Here is a 20878-nt window from a genome sequence, read left to right as displayed (position 1 = left end):
TAATACCCCTTCCTATAACGAGTTTAGTAATAAACCTACCCGGGTACGCATTTTGTTCGTTACTAGTGTCGATTAAGAGTCGAATTCTTTTATAGTTCGTAGTGTCTTCGACTCCTAAGGGGTAGAGTCCGGAGCTAGAGGGGTTAGCGTACGTAGCTTAATATTAAGCTTATCTATTACTACCTATAGATTAAATAGAACTAAACTAGCGCCTCTAAAGCTCGATAGGATGTTCTCCTGTCTAAATATAGCGTCATAGGCTACCCGGAAGGCGCGTAGGAACTCTACTTTGTCGATATAAGTAATGCGCTAGCGTACTAAGCCCGAGAGCTAAGTACTGTATACCTTCTTTAAAGGCGAATAGTAACCTACATCTAATAGCTAGAGTAAGTACGAGGCGTACGATAGTATATATAGGGCCAAGATCTTGTATTCCTTATATAGATTCTAGAATGCCTTCGAGTTATAGATAGATAGATAGATAGATAGATGATTCATTTACCCGTTGTGGTGCCCTCCGGCCTATGCGGGTTTATGTCTATATATGTTACTACATAAGGTAGGAAACCTGTTCCTAGGTAAAAACCTCCTCTCCTTCTCTAATAGCTTCCTTGCCATGAGTTCTCAGTTTTCCTTCCATTAGGGTGCACTAGTGTCATGGTGGTTAGCCTCTGACTACCTTGTCTGCAACCCTGGAGTTGTCCCCCTCTTCCTGCTCTCCTCCTCCTTCTTTCTCTCCTCAATCCATCTCTCTGTTTCCCTAGTAAGAGAGAACTGCTCCAAAAATCCTTGGTGGATGATCCACCTTGTAATTCTCTGGAGGTCTCCCTTATTGCTGATCATGGCTTGGAAGTTTCTGTTCCTTGCCCTTGCCCTCCATTCACCTCTCCCTGTACTCCATTCTTTGCAAACCAGAAGTCTATGTTCGACATTCTGGGACAGGTAGCCGCATGGGCAACTCTTGTCTTCGATACCTGGGACTTTTCTCTGATGCAGGTATGCCCTGACTCCGATGTGTTCAGAGCGGATTTGTATTGCTATGCTTGCTTCTGACCTGGTCAGGTCTGAGTACAGTAGGTAGTTGTGGCTACCAAACTGTTGGAGTGCCTTTGGGGTTCCTGGCCTCTGTGGGGTTCTTGTCCATTCAGTCTTCCAGAGGAGTCCTGCCATCCTTTCAGCTAGAGACTGTTGCTTCTTCCCTTGGCTGGCTGCTGATCCTCTCCCTTGAGCCCTTCTGTCCTGTTCCTGCTGGGCTAGGTGCAGCTGTTCTGTTAGTTCTTTGAACTTCTGCAGGTCCTGCTGCTTCTGTGGGGCTGGATTGGGTCTTGCTTGTCTGTGCCTTCTTGTGCACTGGCTCCTGATTTTGTTGACTGCCTTCTGGATTACTAGCTGGGCTGGGTATGCAGACGTCTTTCCTGCATACTGGTATCTCAACCCTTGAAGGTAGAGCTTGGCTGGTGGGGAGCCAGACTCCATTTCGACCACCCTTGTTGGAGTTGACTTGTATGCTCCAAGCACCTTTTTCAGACAGGAGGCTTGGGCTCTGCTGATGGGATCTGCAATTCTCTTTGGGATCTTGTCTTGGGCTGACCAGATCTGGGCTCCATATAGCATGGCTGGCTTCACAATGGCCTTGTACATAACCTTTGCTTTCGCAAATGTGGCTCCCCATGTGGAGGCTGTAAGCCTGTCAATTGATTGCCTGTTGTTGTCTGCTCTTGCCTGTGCTTTCTTGACCTGTGGTCCCCAGCTGAGCTTTGGATCCATCCATATTCCTAGCACCCTTAATTCACTTGAGGGTTCTGTTGTGTGTCCCTGAATAGTGATTGGGGCTTGCATATTGTGTCTGTTTCTGGCTCTACTGAAGTGGATGAGTTGATACTTCTCTGGGGCAAATCTGGCTCCATGTTTCCTGGCCCATTCCTCACATTCCTTGTGTTTCTTCTGCAAGATTCTGCAGTTCTCTTCTGTGCTGTCTGACCAGGCTAGGATGTTTGTGTCATCTACAAACCCTGAGGCTGATGTGTTTCTGGAGTTTAGCTTTGCTGGCAGGTCTGCCATAAAGAGGAGAAACAGGATTGGAGACATTGTTGATCCCTGTGGGATTCCTGTCTCTGTAGGCATGCTGTCAGATTTGTATCTGCCCAGTCTTAGTCTTGTGGTTCTGCCTCTGAGGAAGGACTGGATAAACTGGACTGTCCAGTTAGGGATAGCCTTCTGTTTCAGGATGTGGATCAGCCTCTGGTGTGAGACATTGTCAAAGGCTCCTGATATGTCTAGTGAGAGGAGTGTGGCTGCTTTGTTGTTCCCAAAGTGCCATAGGGTCTTGATCTGCTCTGTGATAAGTTCCACAGCTGTTAGTGTTGATCTTTGTTTCCTGCCTCCTATCTGTTCTTCAGGAAGGATTCCATGTTCTTCAGCTAGGTTTGTCAGCCTTTCTGCTATGATCTTTTCCAGGAGTTTGCCTAGTGTTTTGAGCAAGGCAATAGGTCTGTATGCCTTTAGCTTTGTGTAGTCCTCTTTCTGTGGTTTTCTCAAGACCACAGTCAGTGACTCCTTGAAGTGTTTAGGGCAGTGTCCTTGGGCCATGCACTGTGAAAAGATGTTTGACAGTGCAGGGGAGATCTGGTCCTTGCATGTCTTAATGAACAAGTTTGGAATCCCATCTGGTCCTGGGGCCTTGTTTCCTGAGAGTCTCTTAATGATGCTCTTGATCTCTCCCTCTCCCACTGTGCAGGATTGCTCTAGTGGTGTTGGATACACACTGCCCTCCAGATCCTGCAGGTCAGCTTCTACCTGTGTGCCAAAGAAATGTTTCCCCAATGCCTGTGCCTTTCCTGGGAGAGTGTGTTGGATTACTCCTTCCTGGTCTTCAATGTTTGGAAACTGGGGCAGCATGTTTCTGTCCTGTGTGGGTTGTCTTGCCCACTTTGCTAGTTTCCACATCTTCTCAGGATTCTGGGTAATGGATCCAACTGTTGACCTCCACTCCAGCATCTTGTCCCTCTTGATCTGGGCCTTCTTGTCTCTGGTTGCCTGGTTGTATCTGTCCCATGCTTCCTGGGAGTGGCTCTGGGTAAGGGCTCTCCTGGCCTGCCTGGCTGCCTTGACCTTCTCTGAGCATTCCTTTGTCCAGAATGGCTTCTGGTACAGTGACTGTTTCTTTTCTCTGGTGTGGGCTGCCGCAGTTTCCTGCATTGTTCTAACCAGTTCTGCCACTGCTTGGTCTATGTCTAAGGCTGTTTCCAGTCTCCTGGTCTCTAGTCCAGCTAGCTTCTGTTCCAGGTCTTGTCTGATCTGTTCCCAGTTGGCTGCCTTCCAGGCCAGCTGAGGTTCTAGGTCTCCTTCCTGCTGTGTCTGTGTTTCAAACTCCACCTGAATTGGGAGGTGATCTGATGAGGACTCCAAGTCCTGGTTAACCCAGCATCTGGTGACCTTCTGCTGCAGGTCATGTGATGCAAAGCACAGGTCAATGGTGCTTGAGCTTGCTCTCTGTGACCAGGTAGTTAGGCCCTTTGGGGTAACTAGGTGCATGTTGTTGCTTTGGGTAGTGGAGAGGAGTCTGTTAGCTAGGAAGTGATGGGCAGGTGCAAAGTCTGATCTCCATGCAGGATGGTGCAAGTTGAAGTCTCCCAGCACGATGTGTTGGGAGTCACTCTGCAGGATGTCTGGCAGCTGTTGTAGTGTGCCCAGCTGGGTGCTGCTTCTGGAGCTGGGGGGTGGGTTGTATACACTGTGGATGTGGATGCTGCCTTGGTTGGTGTTGAGTCTGACTGAGGTGATGTCTCCCCCTTCCTGTTGGATTTGTTCCCAGCTGTCTGTTGCCATCTCTTTGCTGATGTACATGCATGTTCTAGGGGTGCCTTGTTTGGCTAGGAGTGTGTGATACCTTGGGTCGTTAGCAGTAGATGGTCTGTTAGATTTGCTGTTGATCCAAGGTTCCTGGACTGCAATAACTAGGTGTTTCTTTGGGTCCAGTGCTTGGAGAAAGCTTCTCTGGACCTTGTGCTGGCTTTTGTTGACGTTGTACTGGATAGTGGTAATATTAGGTGTCTCAATCATGACTCATCCATGCTGGTCTCCTGCTGGTCATCTCGTGCTTCCTGCTACTGGCTGCTATTTGGGATTGTGGTAAGGTTGAGCCTGCTTTGTGACGGGTCTCTTCCTGCAACCACAATTGATTTTGGTCTACCCATAGCAGGGTGGCCTTGGGCCTGTGTGGTCTCTTCTGTTCTGCCTCTTTTCAGAGGGTTGTAGACAGTCCTGAGGGGTTCTTGGGTGATTGTCCCTGTCTGGAATCTGATAGGGGTGTTGATCCTGGCTTCTCTTGCCCTCCTCTTTGCCTCAATCCTAGCTGTGCAGTCTTGGGACCAGGAAGGGTGTTTCTTTCCACAGCATGCACATCTGGCTTCACTCTTTGGGGCTGTGCAATTCTGTACTTTGTGGCTACCAGCACAGTGGGAACAAGTGTCCTTTTGGCTTGGGCATCTAGTAGAGATATGACCATACTGTTGGCACTTGAAGCATTGCAGTATTCTGTGGGTGCTTCTATGGATTTCTGTGTCCATTCTTTCGCATTCCCAGAAGATGCCCTTGTCAAGCACGGTGTTTGCCTGTTCTACAGTGCCTATCCAGAGCACTAGAGAAGACTCTCTCTTTGTGTCCTTTGTCTTTCTGTTGACCCATGCTGCTTTTGTGATCTGTAGCCCTGGGCATACAGCCTGGTTCTGGTCCTGCAGCCTCTTAAGGTCTCCTTCAATGTCAAACTTTGTGGTCATCCCATGGGCAATAACCATATTTTGTTGGTGTGAGACCTTAGCCGTCTTGCCTAGTTTGACTGTCCACTCCTTCTGTGTCTCTAGCCTCTTCCTGTCTTGCTCCTGTGCTGTGAACAGCTTAAGGACACCTCCCTTCTCTTTCCTGGCTCCAATGATGCCTTGTATCCCAATCTTCTGTATGATCTCCTTGCCTGACAGGCCCTCAATCTCTTTCTGCTCTTGCTGGTCGGAAATGTAGACCTTGATAGCTGTTTTCTGGGGGGGAGGGTTTTGGGATGCAACTGCTGCCCAGGTTGGTTGGCTTAGTTTCTGGCCTTCCTGTGTCCTCTTCTTTGCTGCTGCTGCTACTGTCCTGTTAATGATCTGTCCTGTTTGGCTCCTTAGTGCCTTTAGCCCTCCAAGGAGCTCCAAAATCATCCCCTTAAGTGCTCTTTCTGGGTGCTCGCCATCTCCTGCCATTGCCATTGTTTCTGCCTTCCTGCAGACCTCCTTCCACTCGTTACTCTCCTGCTCCTGGTCGTTTCCTGCGATCGCTATCATCGTGTCTCTCTGAACCTTATCAACCTATCTATATAGATTGCCTTCGAGTTATAGCTCTCGTAGCTATCGATAATAAGTAGTCTCTATACCCTAGTCGTACGAGCTATAGTATACTTCTAGAAATGCTCTAGCTACCGTATACCGAACTTATTATTAGTCTAGCCGTTCTCTATTAGCCCGATTGTCTAGTCTAGACCTAAGTTACCGTCTTAGTACTAGGTACTAACGTACTATTTACCTATAAGGATAACGTAGGGTAGGAGCGCTATTCCGTCTATATAGATAGTCTTAATTACTATTACCTATTCTCTATTGCCCTATTAAACGACCTTTCTCTTTCTACTACGCCTTTCTAAACCCGTAACGACGCTCTAAGACGTAATAACACCTATTATAAACCCTGTCTCGTCGAAGTTGTAGGTGTCCTAGTTAAGGATACTATACTTCTCCTTTATATTACGTATAAGTAAGAACTACCTCTCGATAACATCTAGATCTTCTATTAGGGCTCGCTAACAATCGTATCTACGTGTTATACGAACCTTTAGCTCACGATGCCGCCTAATGAACCTGTCTATCTAATTAAGACTAGCGGGCTTAAGACCCTTCTCTTATAGTAATGAATCGGCTATTACTCGTATACTAGCCTTTAATAGCGGGAAACCTCTAAGATCTAGCTCGAGTATATACTCAAGTATTACCCTCTCTTCTAGCTCTATAAGCTTCTTCGAATTAGGCTCGTAGTCACCCGAGGAGGTCGTCTATTTAATCGATACCCTAGTATAGTTCGAGACGTATCGTATACCTTTATAGCAAGTCGATTCGTGATTATCACGTCGCGTTTCTTGGCCTAGACAGCTAAGGTTAGTTTAGTCTCGTTTAAAGACAATACACGCTATAATAGTAGTTATATAGCTATATCTATAGAAGTGGTATAGTTCTTAGTAAAAGTAGCCCGCTCGGTAGTATAGCCCGCTCGGTAGTAAAGTACTTTATTCTATTAGGTCCTTCTTTATTTATATAATCTGTAATTCCTATCTTCTACGGCTACGTAATTCGTGACCTGTTTAATAGTAGCGATTTTAAAATTTACTAATAAACGAAAAATTCCCGGGACTTTCTTTTAAGCCCTAAGGCTTTTTAATTACTGAAAATTTCGGATTTTTAAAATATAGAGATTGTTCTCCTTTAGCTTCTCTATAGAACTATACACTTATATTTTAGAAAATATATCTATAGACTGCTATAGACCGGGGGTAGGGGTAATATATATACGAAGCTATTGCCCGCAGAATTGGCTGCGTATCTACGAAGCGATAGCGCTTTTCGCGACTTACGCCCTTGTACCACCTACGCTTTGAAAGCTTAGACTTGTTCCTATTGGGCGAAGAAACGAGGTGGTTCTGATTGGCTGAGACTAGCCTTGCGCATCACGTACTGTGGCGACCACAACAACTCAGCTTCCCATGGACGTCACGCAGAAGCAATGGCCATAATGCGCCTTTCTACTGGGACACTGCACCGACGAGCAAGTCCCTGGAGTACGCACCATGCTACATCGATAAACGCGACTACCAATGCGCTCGCCTGGCGATGCCCATGGACTACTGGAATGGCACGACGAACGCCACGGTCAGCCTCGCGGTAATCCGCCAACCAGCCAAAGTGCCCGTCACGGATCCGAGATATGGCGGAGCTGTACTGACCAACCCTAGTGGTCTAGGAGGCTTGGGAGTCGAGTATATACTTCGTGCTAGAAAGCAGCTTCAAAATAGCGTTGACTCGGAAGATAGTAAGTACTACGACGTCATTAGCTTTGATCTAAGAGGTGTGGCAAATTCGAAGCCGACGATGAGTTGTTTTAGTGATGACAACATTGGTTAGGTATAGCAGATAAGGCAAACGGAGGAGGGTATTTTGAAATCTTCTGATGCTACGGTTAGGCGGCTATAGGCTATAGTAGCGGCTTATAGTAGGAGTTGCTCTCTACCGCTGCCGGAGGGCGAGGCTGATATTAAGGAATATATAAGCACGTCTTCTGTTGCTACTAATATAGTAAGCTTGATTGAGGCGTATAGTGAGTCGCGGGAACAAGAGGCGAAGAGGCTTCTTTCTGCCGGATGCCCTAAACGAGCTGCTAAGGTCGACGTTCTAGGAGAACTAAAACATAAGCCTAGCAAGGAGAATATCTAGTACTAGGGCTTCTCGTACGGATCCTACCTCGGAATGACATACGCTGCGATGTACCTATAACGTATCGACAGACTTATCGTCGACGGTGTAGTCGACGCCTACGACTACCGCAAAGTCCTCTAGTACGACAACCTCGTCGACACCGAGGCCGGTATAGACACTCTTTTCTCTAATTGCGCACGAGCAGGCTACCTAACCTGCGCTCTCGCTAACTCGACTAGTAAGACCACCTCCGAAGGCGTCAAATAGCGGATCGCTAACATCACGGAAAGCCTCTACTACAACCCCTTACCCGTAATCGGACCCTACCTAGACATTATAACCTATAGCGACGTCTACGCCCTTATCTTCCAAGCCCTCTACAAACCTATCGCCAAGCTCCTACTCGTCGTAGACATCCTAGCCGACATCGAGAAAGGCAACGGAACCCGCTTTACCGAAGTGCTAAAGCCGTAACACGACTTCTCCTGCCCCTCGAACACAACCTACGACCTCGTCCGTGACTACGGCGCCGCCTAAATAGCTATAGCCTATAGCGACGGCGAGGACCAAAGCTTCCTTACCCGCGAAGCGTTTAAACAACACTAGCACAACCTTACCGACCTATCCCCTACAGCTAGTGATATATAGTCTATGATCCGTCTAAGCTGCGTCTACTACCTTAAACGCGCGAAGACTCGCTTTATCGATGAATAGAAGGGTAACACAAGCTTCCCCGTCCTTTTCCTAGGCAATAGAGCGGATCTAGTGACGCCTATAGGTAATGCGTATAAGATAGCGTAAGGGTTTAAGGGGGCGAGGGTGCTTACGTAGGAGAGTGCGGGGCATTGTACGCCGAGTACGTATAGTAAGTGTACGGTGATGACCGTAAGGGCGTACTTCTAGAAGGGGGAGATGCCGGGGGTTAATGCTACTTATGAGGCGGATGAGGTGCCGTTTGGGGATGGGAGGGGTGAGGTGAGTGTGAGTAAGGAGCGTGAGGCGGGGAGGCAGAGGGTGAGGGTTATTCATAATGCGTTGATAGAGTTGGGTTTTAGGGGGCGGAGACAGAGGATAGGTTTTTTGTAAGGATGATGTAGAGCTGGTCTAAACCTGTGGGTTGTATAAGGGCAATGTTATACAATGTATAGGGTAGCTCTATTGGATATACGTCTTTTATGCGAGCTGCCGCACCCCTAGCCTAATAGCAAACAATGTTTCTAGTAGGATGTAAGTGCGTAGCTGAAGATCAGGGCGGCATCCGCTTATAATGGTCAAGTAGGTCTTGATGGCGATGGGCTTGATCTTAAGGGGTATTCGTGAGCTACGTTGCTCTACCGGAGGTGCCTTTTTCATGAGAGCTGTAGGACTCCCGGTGCCATAGCGACTCAAGTTCCTCGTAGGAGGAAAGTGTGGCATCCGCTTATAATGGTTAAGCAGATCTTTATAGTGAGAGGATTGATCTCGAGTAGCATTTATAGGCGACGTCGCTCTACTAAAGGTGCGTCTCCTATAAGAGCTATAACACTCCCGATCTTAGGGCGGAGAACGTTTTGATAGGAAATAGCTGCATAGGACAAGATCAGGTCCTCATCGTGTCTAAGCAGACCCTCCTAATGACAGGGTCGATCTCGGCCGGCAATCGTGAGCAATACCGTCCCAAGTGCAACTCTTGTGAGCACCGGGAGCATTCCAGCACCTCAGACGCCGTGAGAGCGACAGTAGCATGGGACGCGCACATCAGTAAGTCACGGCAGTTGAAAAGATGAAAGATAGACAATGTTCGGGAGTCAAGGAAGTTCAATTCATATCTCTCGCGGCGTCGCTTCGACGTTAAGCTCTGCTCTCTTGTAGAGCAGCCGCATCTCTCTCGCTCAGAACGCATCAGTCAAGTCGAAGTAGTAGCATCTCGTCGGCACAGAACACCTCATGCAGTATCGTAGTAGTAGTAGTCTCATCTCCCAACTCAAAACCTTGTAGGAAACCCCATCTCTCATCTCAAAACCTGGTAGAATTCTCCTTCTCGCGAGTCATGCAGTGCCATATCTCTCAACTCTCATCTCGTGCCATGCTGTCGTAGTCGTGATGCTGCCCTTTTCAGAGTTCTTCAAGCATGAGGTCGTCATCGCTGTCGTGGAGGTTCAGGCCATTGGCAATCTGTCTCTTGCTCGCCATAGCTCTCTTCTCGGTCCAGGTGACTTCGCCGACGACGCCGTGCCTCATACCCATACCCTTCGCAATCTCCCTCAGAACCTCAGCCTGCTCAAAGAGATCGCCGCGGGTTGCCTTCTTCTCTCCACCGCGAAGGTAGTAGATGACATCAGCGATCGCCATCTCGGCATGGAGCCAAACGTCGTGCTCGTCGGTCTGCTTCAGGTAGAGCTGCAGAGCGATGTGGTAAATGCCTGTGCCTAGGAGATCGACGGCGAACTGGCCGATCTGTGCTGCTTCGACGGTGTAGTCGGCACGGTGGAGCATTACTGTGACGGCGGCAAGGCGGAAGGAGATGTACTCGACGTGGCCTCGGAGCCAGGTGATGTACTTTGGCGTGATGTACTGGCACATGGCCTCTTCTGATGGCTCTAGTGCTGCTGGTGGGAAGGTGGTGAGGAGGTCGGTGCTGTTGGTGGGAGCTTCGCTCCAGTCCAGGTCGGCGAATGGCGTGGCTGGGATGTCGTAGGAGATGTCCTTCACCTTTGGTGAAGGAGGTGGTGCCGCTGCCGTCTTCTTGGTGATGGCCTTGTTGGCCTTGCTGTTGGTGGTGGTGGTGGTGGTGGTGGTGGCGGGAGGAGGGGCAGTCTTCTTCTGCTTCTTGTTGATGGCATTGGCGCCATCGGCCTCGTCTTCAGGTCTCTTCCTCTTCTGGAAGGAGGGGAGGGCCTTGTATGGTATGCTGCCGGCCGTGACCTCTGCACGGCGCGGCGCCTCTGCAGGAACGACAGGGGCGGGCGGGGCGGGAGCGAAGTCTGGTGGTGCTGCTGGTGCTGGCTGCTCGAGGCCAGCCTCGCGCTGCTGGTCGACAGCGTTCTCCAGGAGCGCCTCGGCAGTGAACAGCGCAACGACATCGGCGTGGATGCCGTTGGCCAGCAGGAAGGCCTGCACGCTGCTTGTGACAGCGAGTGCGCCGTCATCTGCCATACTACCGTAGGCAGAGTCCCTGCCTGGGGTGGCGAGGGAGGAGGGGGGTGCCGTGGAGGCCGGGGTGGTGTTGGAGGAGAAGGCGCCTGCGCCTTTGTTGGGAGTGGTGGGTGGTGCCATCGCGTCGTGCAGTGGATGCTTCTGGTGGTCGGTGGATTGCTGTGCTGCGGGAGGAGAAGATATAAAAGCTGGAGGAGGAGTACTGCACTGCAGGAAGCGAGATGTGTTGTTGAGTGAAGGAAAGAAGTGAAGGAATGAGGGAAAAATGAAAATACTTATGCCTCCTACCCTCTATTGTCTACACTGCTATTGTGAGACCTTTCGAAGCTGTAGCGACTCGAAGCTATTGTAGGATTCTATAGCGATTGTTAGCGAGAAGGGCCAGGAAGTCAATGGTTGCTATTGTATAGACCCACTTGCCAGCCACCAAACTTATTGCTCGAGGCGTGCACGTACCTCTCGGCTATTGTTATCTTCTACAACAACCGCAAGCACCCATTGAAGGCTCTGTCAATGCAGCTATTGTGCTTGAGGAAGAGTTGCGTCAGAACGGGGCGCCAAGCGCAGAGGGTGACTCGAAGCTATTGTCGAATTTGATGGCAGCCATTTGCGATTGTCGTCGAATGCCATTCCCTTCGCTTTGGACAATAGGTTCGAGTTGAGAGCGTCATGCAACAGCGCGCTGTTCAGCTCCACCTATTGTCAGGTTCAAGGACAATGGACATCCTGCCATCTATGCTGAGGTCCTTTACAGGCGCTGAGGTATGCGCGGCGGACTGAGATCCTGCCTGAGGCACGCGGTCGGCTCAGACCCATACCAGTGTCCATACCAGTGGTCAGTCCGCCATACATGTTGAGGCCTCTTGGTAGGCCTGAGTGAGAGCATCAAGCGGTACGTCTCCGAGACGCGGTATCTCCAAGTTAATATCACAGTCCACGAAAAGCCATTCACCTGCCGTCCATGATTCCCATGTGCTTGATGTTGAAATGGTGCAGCGCCTCCCTTCTGAAGTCCAGACCCAACGCGCCAGTAGCTCCAAGCTGGATCGCCATCCATGCCACCGTTCTGCGCGCTGTCCATGTTGATACCATTGCTCGAGCCTGGTATGCAAGCCGCGAGACTGCTGAAGTCCAGAGTGTAGCGTGGTGCCTTTTCCAGCTTACGCTCCACGTCTAGAGCAATGGGCCATCTTCTATGCACTCTGTCGGCTTTCATCATGGCTGAAGGATGGCGCTTCGGCCGCTTGAGTCCCAATTTCTGCGCGCCGGTACTACAAACCTATCACGGTCATCCATGCTGAGGACCACCGCGTTGTCCACGCTGCTGCCACTTCAGGAGTCCGTACAGCAAGCGCGAGCTTCCCCAAGTGTCCAGTCTAGTGCGGGTACCTCCCAAGCGACTTCGACATTCACGGCAATGGATGGTCCTTCGTGTAGCTGGTCAGTCTTCCGCCGTACTGAGCGCGGCCCCTCGGAGCTCCATCATATGACTTCCTATACCTGCGTGAGCCTCACCTCACCATTCTGCACACATGTAACCGGAAGTAATGCCTCGCAGGCTGATCATATCCATGTCTGTTGTATTGGACCAATGACGGCCAGTATACTCGAAACTTCTCAATTCAGCACACCATACACTGCGCCTCGCTGATAGAGCAACGCAGGCCCGAAAAGGTTCCCTCCCAAAAACTCCATCATGCAAAATGTCCACACCCGTAATGGCGCGGTGGTCTGATCATCCGCTATTACTGCATCATAACATCCTCCCATCAGCGCACATGCCTGATTCATGTCGCTTGCACATCGTGTCCCTGCGTATCTAAATCCCCTTGATAGCCACAGTACGCTCACTCTCCAACTTCTCGCGATTCCGCTCCTTCTCCTCTTTCTTGCAGTCCTCAAGACCAGTGCAGTTGTGGCTCTCCAGCATGCGGTGTTTGCCGCAGAAGTGACCTTTGCAGAAGCCGCAATCGCCGACGATGAGCTGGGCCTTCTCTTTGCAGTCCTTGGCGTTGCAGCGGATCTTCTTGGGTGCGCCACCGCGGATGGGCAGAGCCATGTGGACGGTGGATTCGCCGCTGATGTGGTAGGTTGAGAGGGCTTCTGAGGGAGAGAGATGCTTGCCAGCGTGGACTAGGCGGAGGTCGGACTCTGGTGTGTTGGTACGCAGGGCGAGGAGGGAGCGGAGGGTATGGACCGAGGTTGACTCGGGAATGGTTATGGGGAAGGCTGGGAGGCTGTTAGTTGGAGTATGATAGTGATGATGGAGTGTCACTTACTGTCGCCTTGGATGCTCTTGACGAAGATCTGCATGGTTGGCTCTGGCTCCGCTGACGAAGCGCGGGAGCAGAAGGAGCTGATGGAGGTGATGCTGTTGGAACGCATGACGCCGGATGTGGTGTGTAGGGTGATTGTGCGGATTTGGATTATCACGAGAGTGTTTGTGGTGATGTGGCGAGCGTGGAGATGACTCGGTGGCAGTAGTCAGGTGCTGATAAGGCTAGCAGATGTTGGGTCGTGTGAGGCGGTGGCTGTGGACTCGGAGTCGGCGACGCTGGCTGATGAATGTTGTAGTTGCGCGAGGTGTTCTTGATGATGATGATGATGATGATGATGATGTAGGAGAGGGGAAGAGGATGAAGAAGGTGTGATGCGTCAGGTGTTGGAGTGGTGAACAGCAGGCTGAGTAATGGGGAATGGCAGGACACTAGTTGACTAGGATGCTGTTGCTGTTGCTGTTCACTCGACACGGTACACCTCGTCACAAGCCGAGCCCGGACCCGTGGCACAGACCCATTCTTCCCGTCGGTCCCTGCATGGCCCGTCGCCGTCGGCCTCGGCCTTCTCCCGACCATCATGCATGAACCGTGGAACCTTCCCAACATGACGTCGAATGAACAGTCCTCCCACCGCAGTTCGCCTTGCCTTTCGCGCGGTATCAACGGGGGCATTCTTCACAATATCCAGTCTGTCCTGGACGACAGCTTCATTCCGCGACTCATGCGCGCAACCACTTTGGGCTAACGCCCAAGCCGAAGCGGTGGACACGTGGCCAACGATATCAACCCTAGCCGGAACACCATCGCCGCATGATCTGTCGTGCGCAATCTACGCCATCACGTCGGTCTGGTGTTTTGACGTGGCAGAATTGCGAGAAATACTGCGCCAATCGAGCACGTTCAACCAGCACATACATGCATTGATAATTCTGCTGTGCAGCAACAGAATGCCAAAAGTCGCTATGCTAAGCTAAGCTACCGGTAACCTTGAGGGTGAGATCCTTCTTGCAATGACAGAGCCTCGACACCTCGGGTCTTTATTTCATTAGCCTAGCTCTGGCAGATGCTAGGATTGCGGCCAGTTGATGCGCTGCACTCGACGCAACTAGGTACGACGGCTGTGGTTACGAAATATACTTCCGGCGTGTCAAGACGCTGTATCGACAAAGAACCAGCCTCTTAAGGAGCCAGTCGAGGATGAATCGTATGCTGCACATCGAGGGATCGGAGGGTCGCCCAGACTCGCAAAGGGAGAATCTGGCTTTGTCAAGCTATATCAGGATCCTTTGACGGCCATCACAATGCTCAATGGACTGGGAAATGGCTGGCTTTGTTTGCATCGGCTCTTTGAGCGTCATGATCGATGTTCAGATATCCAGAAGCCCGCCTGGAGTTGTCTTGCTGCAATTCTCCAACTTTTTCACTATACGACCGACGCAAGCAGCTGGACTGCTTCTATCAAAAAAAGACTGCCTTCCGAACGATCGACCGACCTTACTTCCGAGCCATGGATCTGGAACTCACCTTTGGCATCGAGCTGGAATTCATTTGCGTATATGACCGCATGACTTTCACCAATACAGAATGGCCAGACCTTTTCCCTGGGCGGTGGCTTGGCGAAGATGGGTATGTCAAATGTGAACGTGCTGTGATGCACTTTCTTAGGAAACAGGGCCTCGTTTCTAACACTCTAAAAGAAACCTACTCGACATGGACCGTGACCTCAGACGATGGCGAACTGACACATGGTGAAACCCGCCTTCTGCCAGAATCCTACAAAGCCCAATCTATCGAGCTGATCTCGCCGGTTTTCCGCTTTGACGATCCTCAATCTTTCTCCCAGATCCGCGAAATGCTCGAAGCTCTCAAATGGCTAGAGCAGCGCTTCAAATGTCACTTCATCGTCAACAAGACTTGCGGATTTCACGTCCACTTTGCGTGTGGCAAGGAGAAGATCCCGGACGACACAGCTAAGTGTATCTACCAGATCTTCCTCGCTCATGAACGAACCATCGACTCGATTCACGCGCGCAGTCGTGTGCTGGCGCCAGCCTGGAAACGCCACGATGACATTGAACGGCCTCTGTATGCACCTCTTTCTGCTTTCCAGGGTGCTGCACATCTCCTGCGAAATTCTATCCAAGGCGAGCAAGACCGGAACCTCTTCGCCTGGTTGCGTAGGGTGGAACACTGCGATGACTATGGCGATATATGCAAAATGTTTGAAGCAGAATTCAAGAAGGGCTACCTCGATGGTCACTGTGCAAACGTCAATTTTGATAACGCGCATGCGCATACTGATCGAAATGGTGCGCAATGTACTAAGACTACGATTGAATTCCGGCAGCACCTTGGCACGCGAGAATATGACGAGATGTACCGGTATGTGAAGTTCCTGGGAAGCGTCATTACTTGCTGCCAACAAGCAAGCGATGAAGCTTTCATCGAGACACTTCTCAGTGCTACGTCGCCAACATACAGCTTCGACCAGCTCTGCCAAGCTGTGAATGTGCCGGAGGATGCCCGAGCTCTCTTCCTCCAGACACCACCTTCTATCGCCACCTTCCCAGCCGTTGAGACACCATATGGAGCCCCAAGCATAGGGCAATTCCTCGCCCAGAACGCGCACGAGAATGCACTCAACAGAGATCCAGCTGACGTAAACAGGATGCGAGCAGAGAAGTATAGTACAGGGTACTATGGTATCCAGCCGAATGCCCAGCCGCTCATCTTCGATCAGGAGAAGGTCAAGGACTTGCTAGTATCAGCACGTGAAGATCTGTCCCGCTCACGCTTTGAGGAAGTCACTTCTTCTAGTCTACGTAAGACGCTTTTCGCCAGGCTTGCTGGGTCCTATGCTGCCACTGATTCCAGTCTCGGATGAGGAGCAGAATGATAAGGTCATCGCGAGGATGAACGCGAAGTGGAACGGCAAGTGATCTCAAGAACAAGTTCTGGGGAGGGTGGAGTCGTAGTCATTACATTTCATGTCCAATTTGGCAAAGGGCGTATTCTTTCTTTCCGACAACGACGCCATGCCTCTTCGCATTTGTCTACTTCAAATTCACATCCCTGTTCACTTTCCCGGAGCTGGGAGCTAAAGAACTCGTGGAGCCGGGGGCACAATTGGCGAATGAATGGTTGAGCTCGATACCATGTACCTGTAGCAATCGTCTGCGACATCCATGAAGGTCGAGCTGAAGTGTTGGTCGCGCTGTTACACACTCTTAGATGAAACCACAATGTCCACGAATTTCGAATTTCACAACGCTTGAGCTGTATTCAGCTTCCAAAGCACGCTGCGTATTCACAAAGGTCAGAAATGGTTGCTTAGACGTTCAGCCTCTCTCAAGATCAGCCTCCGTACGTTCGGCGTTCTTATTCTTCGAGCTGGTACCCGGGACCTTCGTAGAGAGGTCAAAGACTGCATCAGATTAGCGTAAGTAAAACCCGTCTGGTTGGTGTCAATGCAACCTACCTGGAAGCTGGAACGGAGCATCAATGGACGCCAGGAGTAGCGAGGTGAACAGGTACCACCCCAGTACATCCGTTATGAACGTCAGTGCTCCAGCAACGACCTGCAAAGTCTGAGAACAAGCCATCTCTCCTATACCGGCGTACCAGTTAGCTGCTGCCAACAGAGCAAACGCGGGTGGGAGTGGGAGCAGAATGACGAAGAAGATGACGTTCGTCCTGATGGCGCAGATGAGGTAGACTAGGCAGAGAACGCCCATCCATAGGAGGAAGAATCCTACCCAAGGTCAGCGATCTATTTGAGCGACAGAGTTGCGCCGAACGGGCTTACCCCCAGCTGTTCACAAACATAGGCTGTGACGCGCCTTCTTGCGGAGCATTGACTGGATCAGGCGCGTAGTGAGAGCTTGCGCCGTAAAATGGTTGAAGCACACCGCCGTATGTGAGCCAGAAGCAGCCGAATGTGCTGAAGACGACCGAGATGAATGTGTTGCCCAGGATCCACTGCTCACATTTGAGTCATTCATTGCAATCGCCGGATCAGGCGTGCTTACCTCCAAGACAGCGGCGACGTTCACGAGCACGCCGCCGAAGAACAGGAATACGGGGATGTTCGAAACTCCCATGCCTGCTTAGGTGTTGCGCCAGTCCATCAGGTAGCATGAGAGTGGTGTTAGGGATAGTAGAAAGCCGCCAAGACCGCTGATTTGGGTCAGTTCTGTGAGCAACGATGTGTGTGGTAAGCCATGACCTTACATTGGGGTCGGATTGCCTGGAGGAAGAAGGTGTTAGTCATGTCCATGCTATATTATGTGCGCTACTATTCTACTTACCAAAGGTCCTTGACCTTGCTCTCCGGATTGAGATAAAGCTTCTCGAACAGCTCCGGTGGAATGGCCACACTGCCAGCGGTTCTGATCTTCCGAAGCGCATTATCTTGCGAGTCGTTCGGGTGCAGGTCCATCTGGTCCTGTCCATTCACGTCGTATTTGGCGGTCCCATACTCATCCTTCCTGTCGACGGTAGCCATATCTCCTTGCTGTGGTTAGGATCAGACCTTGCTCTGAAAGCAGGTGTCTGCGAGAGCAATGGAGAGAAGATCTGACAATACCTTCTTCGCTGCGAATGTCGGCCTTTTGAGCTTTCTACACATGTGCTATCAATACAAACACCATCGCGACGGGGAAGGTTGGCTCGAACTGTGTTTGCGACACGAGAGAATGGAAGACGATGATCGTATGAGTGCCATGCCAATGGAACAAGGCTTCGAGGTTCAGAGTGCTTCTTCGAGAACGGTCATTGGATCAATGCACCTTAGACCTTGACTGCAGATCAGAGCAAGATACTTCTTGCTGCTTGCTGCTTGCGGGGAAGGTATATCTGCCTTGATCTGGTAGTAAATATGGTCAGTCGTTTTGCTTGGAATGAATGTGGCCAACGACAGGTGCTCAAGGGTTCAAGGATGTGCCTGTCTCCTCATCTAGAGATCGTCAGTAGGAATACTGCTTGGACACGATTCGACCATCATACTGGCAGACGTTGTTCCGCGTGAAGGCTCTTGACGGAAGAGATGACCGCCGCACAATAGCAATCACGTCTTCTAGCAGCTACAACAGCGACACTGTAGCTTAGGGACTGCGTACTGCTCCTAAACCAGAACGGTGCTGTCGCTCGGTAGTGTTGGAGTGGAGCCACTTCCGAGCTTGCGAAGGTCCACAGACTTCACCGAGGAGCGGCTGATTTGGGAGGTAAACTGCGTACAAGATGGGAGCGCCAAAGCACGCGAGGCTGTTCGACGTTACGCGGGTAACGCGGCCGATTTCAAGCGCTAGACATCCCTTCCGCAGATCGTAGTTGCTTTCGCTTTTTGGGGGAATGCGGTCGCCTCTTTAGTTAAAAGCCCCCACTGGTTCCTGACGACCTGAACGGTCCATGCGAGGGAGGTCTCGATGACTAGCGAGGGCAGTACGAAGTACAAAGGAACCGCTGACATCTACAGGGGCCATTTCGGATTCTCAGCATCTCGGAAGCGTGTCGAAGAGTACGCCGTTTTGTCAGCCAACGCATCCTTGTCGTGAGAGGACATACCCGCGCGCTACCAAAATGCTGAGAATCCGATATGACCCCTGGAGATGTTACGCAAGTTCTGAGATCGCAGGATAGTGGCATGAGTAACTAGTCGGGGCTGTTGCAAGGTCATGCACATGATATGAGCTTGTTCTACCATCTGGGAGGAGGTGAGGTCGAGCAGGAGACACGAAAGGGAATCTCACTGGTGGCAGTGCCCGTTGCGGGGCCTCGGAGCGGGGGTTCGAGATCCCGATGCCACGGACGCGTTGCTGTCAACAATACTCCTTCCTCTTCCTGCTTCCCACAATCACAAATCACAACCACCACTCTCGAGCATCGACGTGACGTCGTACACCACACTGGCCAACCTTGCTATTCGCGCTGCAATGCCGCTCTGGTAGTAAGGTGACCTTGTTCGGCCGGAATACATATCATCGTTTGGCCTTCATTGCATCCTGCCTAGAACACGTACTATCAACAGGACCACATCTACTAATACCGACAGTAAGCTGTGCAGTCTTCGAAAGTAGCCCTATCGTACGATAGACTGACTGACGTTCTGTTGCGTCTGCTGCAACACGCTGCGCGGAGACTTGTACCTTCGTACACATGGTCTGTGCCAGAACGCACCACATTGGACGATGCTCGGGCAGAATTGCTCGCTTCCTGATGCAGCCAGCACTACAGCATGAGATGGGTTGGCGGCACCGGCTGGGTTTGAGCTCCACCAGGTGGCGGTCGATGGCAGGCCCAGTCATATGTCTATCAGAAGGACAATTTGCCAATGTCCAGACTATTCATGGCGAACACAGTCATGCACGCCATGATGGCGTTCAGCCTTGCAAAGTCTGATGCGACGACCAGGCTAGACTACAGCTGACCAAAATTGCAACCGGGCTCAGATCTCACAAAACCGGCGGAAGGTTATGATCGACTCTTGCGCAGGTGTCCCGGCGTTCCAACTCAGGCTTATAGTCACGCTGAAGAGCACTGCAGATCCGCTTGGCGAGTTGGTCCAAGATATCAAGAACCCTTCGACACATCAAGCCATCCCAAGATTATGGTACCTCCGACTCCACTCACCATGGCAGCACGAAATGCCCGCCACACTCAGCGACGAGACTCTAGCACGACCAGAAAGCGTGGCCATTGTGCTATCTAAAGACTGCGAGCAGGGAGTGCCAGAACATGTCTATCACCCTGGGGAAGTCCTCAGTGGGGAGCTGGGCATCCTATGTGAAGAAGGCTTCATTGTCGATGACATTCTCCTCTCGTTCGAAGGCAGGTGTCACGCCACTGCAGCCAACGTCTCAATCGCAGTACTGACTACGTGATCGGACAGGGGCGACGCGCACCTGGGTTGAGCATGTAGGCTATACGTCAGCGGTGCAGCATGATGTATGCTCGATTTTCCAGGTCTTTTAGCATCTCTAACGCATCGGTACAGTTCCTCAAGCAGTCGCAGCAGATCTCATCGCACCAACTCAAACGCAAGCAGACCATTGGTGGCTAACACTTCTGGACACGATTCAAGTTTCGACTGGCCTCCATGTGTTTCCCCAGCGATGGCTTAAATCCTCAGCTCACCTTGCTACCGCCGGTTGTCAAAGCTGGAGACCTCTCTTTGGATCACCGTGGTAAAAGATGCATGCAACCATTGATTGTGTACGGTCTGCGAGCACTCGTATCATGCCGACATGAGCCACTACAAGCTGCTTCTAGAGTTCAGCACTTTCGAGAGGTGACCTTCATGCCATGGACAGATCCTTGGCCGCCGATGAGTGTTGGAGACTTCCCCGGCGAATTTCAGACGCCATGTACGGTCGACCTCCGGAAGCGTCTCACTAGATCGCCACTTGGCATGTTGAGCGTGTCGCTTGACGAACTAAGACCGCTGATAATGCACTACCCGACGCCATTGACACCATCTAAGACACAGCGCATGCTAAGCCTGGTACTCCGCTCATGCAGTGCGCTGCATGCGAGGCCAATCTGGCATGTGGCTGTAATGCTTCAGCTCATCAGGAAGATCTACTACTCGACAATGCCTTTGGGAGAAGTTGCTAGTACACACTTGATGCGCACGCACAGATTTCGGAAGCTGCGGAACGAAGTTGCACACGCGCACAGCTGGAAGATCGAGCCTCTGAGCTGGGACTATGGCATTCCTGCCGATAACAGTCGCGGCAAGATCTGGATCGCCAATGTCCCTATACCAATCGCACCGAAGCGGCGGTTGCTACCGACCTTCTGCAGTCCACTCGCTACTGTATGATACAGTGCTAGAACGGCGCTTCAAATAATTGAGACAGCACATTCCGAGCTTGTAGTTGAGATACCACTGCAAGTAGTCAGTTGTCGTGGAGTTGAAAATGGCAGGCCCACATCCGGTGCAACATCCCCGACGGCGAACGTAGGCGACCAAGA

General features: G+C 51.1%; 7 protein-coding genes across 7 annotated transcripts; 2 read left to right on the top strand and 5 right to left on the bottom strand.

The window, feature by feature from the left end:
- Window positions 1-6911: 6911 nt before the first annotated feature.
- Window positions 6912-7967, top strand: CLAFUR5_13114 (uncharacterized protein; the record flags this gene model as incomplete). Its single annotated transcript, XM_047912262.1, has 3 exons — window positions 6912-7057; window positions 7583-7633; window positions 7784-7967. 3 exons carry the CDS (start codon window positions 6912-6914, stop codon window positions 7965-7967), a joined length of 381 nt encoding a protein of 126 aa, XP_047767994.1.
- A 1620-nt stretch (window positions 7968-9587) lies between these two features.
- Window positions 9588-10748, bottom strand: CLAFUR5_13113 (uncharacterized protein; the record flags this gene model as incomplete). The annotated part of the gene is made up of 1 exon (XM_047912261.1): window positions 9588-10748. The coding sequence occupies one exon, from the start codon at window positions 10746-10748 to the stop codon at window positions 9588-9590; it is 1161 nt and encodes a 386-aa protein (XP_047767707.1).
- Window positions 10749-12447: 1699 nt separating this feature from the next.
- On the bottom strand, window positions 12448-13013 carry CLAFUR5_13112 (AN1-type zinc finger protein TMC1; the record flags this gene model as incomplete). The annotated part of the gene is made up of 2 exons (XM_047912260.1): window positions 12448-12857; window positions 12908-13013. 2 exons carry the CDS (start codon window positions 13011-13013, stop codon window positions 12448-12450), a joined length of 516 nt encoding a protein of 171 aa, XP_047767706.1.
- Window positions 13014-14529: 1516 nt separating this feature from the next.
- On the top strand, window positions 14530-15846 carry CLAFUR5_13111 (uncharacterized protein; the record flags this gene model as incomplete). The annotated part of the gene is made up of 3 exons (XM_047912259.1): window positions 14530-14533; window positions 14605-15729; window positions 15782-15846. 3 exons carry the CDS (start codon window positions 14530-14532, stop codon window positions 15844-15846), a joined length of 1194 nt encoding a protein of 397 aa, XP_047767705.1.
- A 399-nt stretch (window positions 15847-16245) lies between these two features.
- Window positions 16246-16641, bottom strand: CLAFUR5_13110 (uncharacterized protein; the record flags this gene model as incomplete). Its single annotated transcript, XM_047912258.1, has 2 exons — window positions 16246-16331; window positions 16386-16641. The coding sequence occupies 2 exons, from the start codon at window positions 16639-16641 to the stop codon at window positions 16246-16248; spliced, it is 342 nt and encodes a 113-aa protein (XP_047767704.1).
- A 67-nt stretch (window positions 16642-16708) lies between these two features.
- CLAFUR5_13109 (uncharacterized protein) lies at window positions 16709-17007 on the bottom strand (the record flags this gene model as incomplete). Its single annotated transcript, XM_047912257.1, has 2 exons — window positions 16709-16885; window positions 16936-17007. The coding sequence occupies 2 exons, from the start codon at window positions 17005-17007 to the stop codon at window positions 16709-16711; spliced, it is 249 nt and encodes an 82-aa protein (XP_047768290.1).
- Window positions 17008-17013: 6 nt separating this feature from the next.
- CLAFUR5_13108 (uncharacterized protein) lies at window positions 17014-17411 on the bottom strand (the record flags this gene model as incomplete). Its single annotated transcript, XM_047912256.1, has 2 exons — window positions 17014-17083; window positions 17215-17411. 2 exons carry the CDS (start codon window positions 17409-17411, stop codon window positions 17014-17016), a joined length of 267 nt encoding a protein of 88 aa, XP_047767882.1.
- Window positions 17412-20878: the final 3467 nt, after the last annotated feature.

Source organism: Fulvia fulva, chromosome 11 (genome assembly GCF_020509005.1).
Source record: "Fulvia fulva chromosome 11, complete sequence".
In the NCBI taxonomy this organism is placed as follows: domain Eukaryota; kingdom Fungi; phylum Ascomycota; class Dothideomycetes; order Mycosphaerellales; family Mycosphaerellaceae; genus Fulvia; species Fulvia fulva.
The sequence above is the reverse complement of the archived record's forward strand: the minus strand, read 5'-3'. Positions and strand labels throughout refer to the sequence as shown.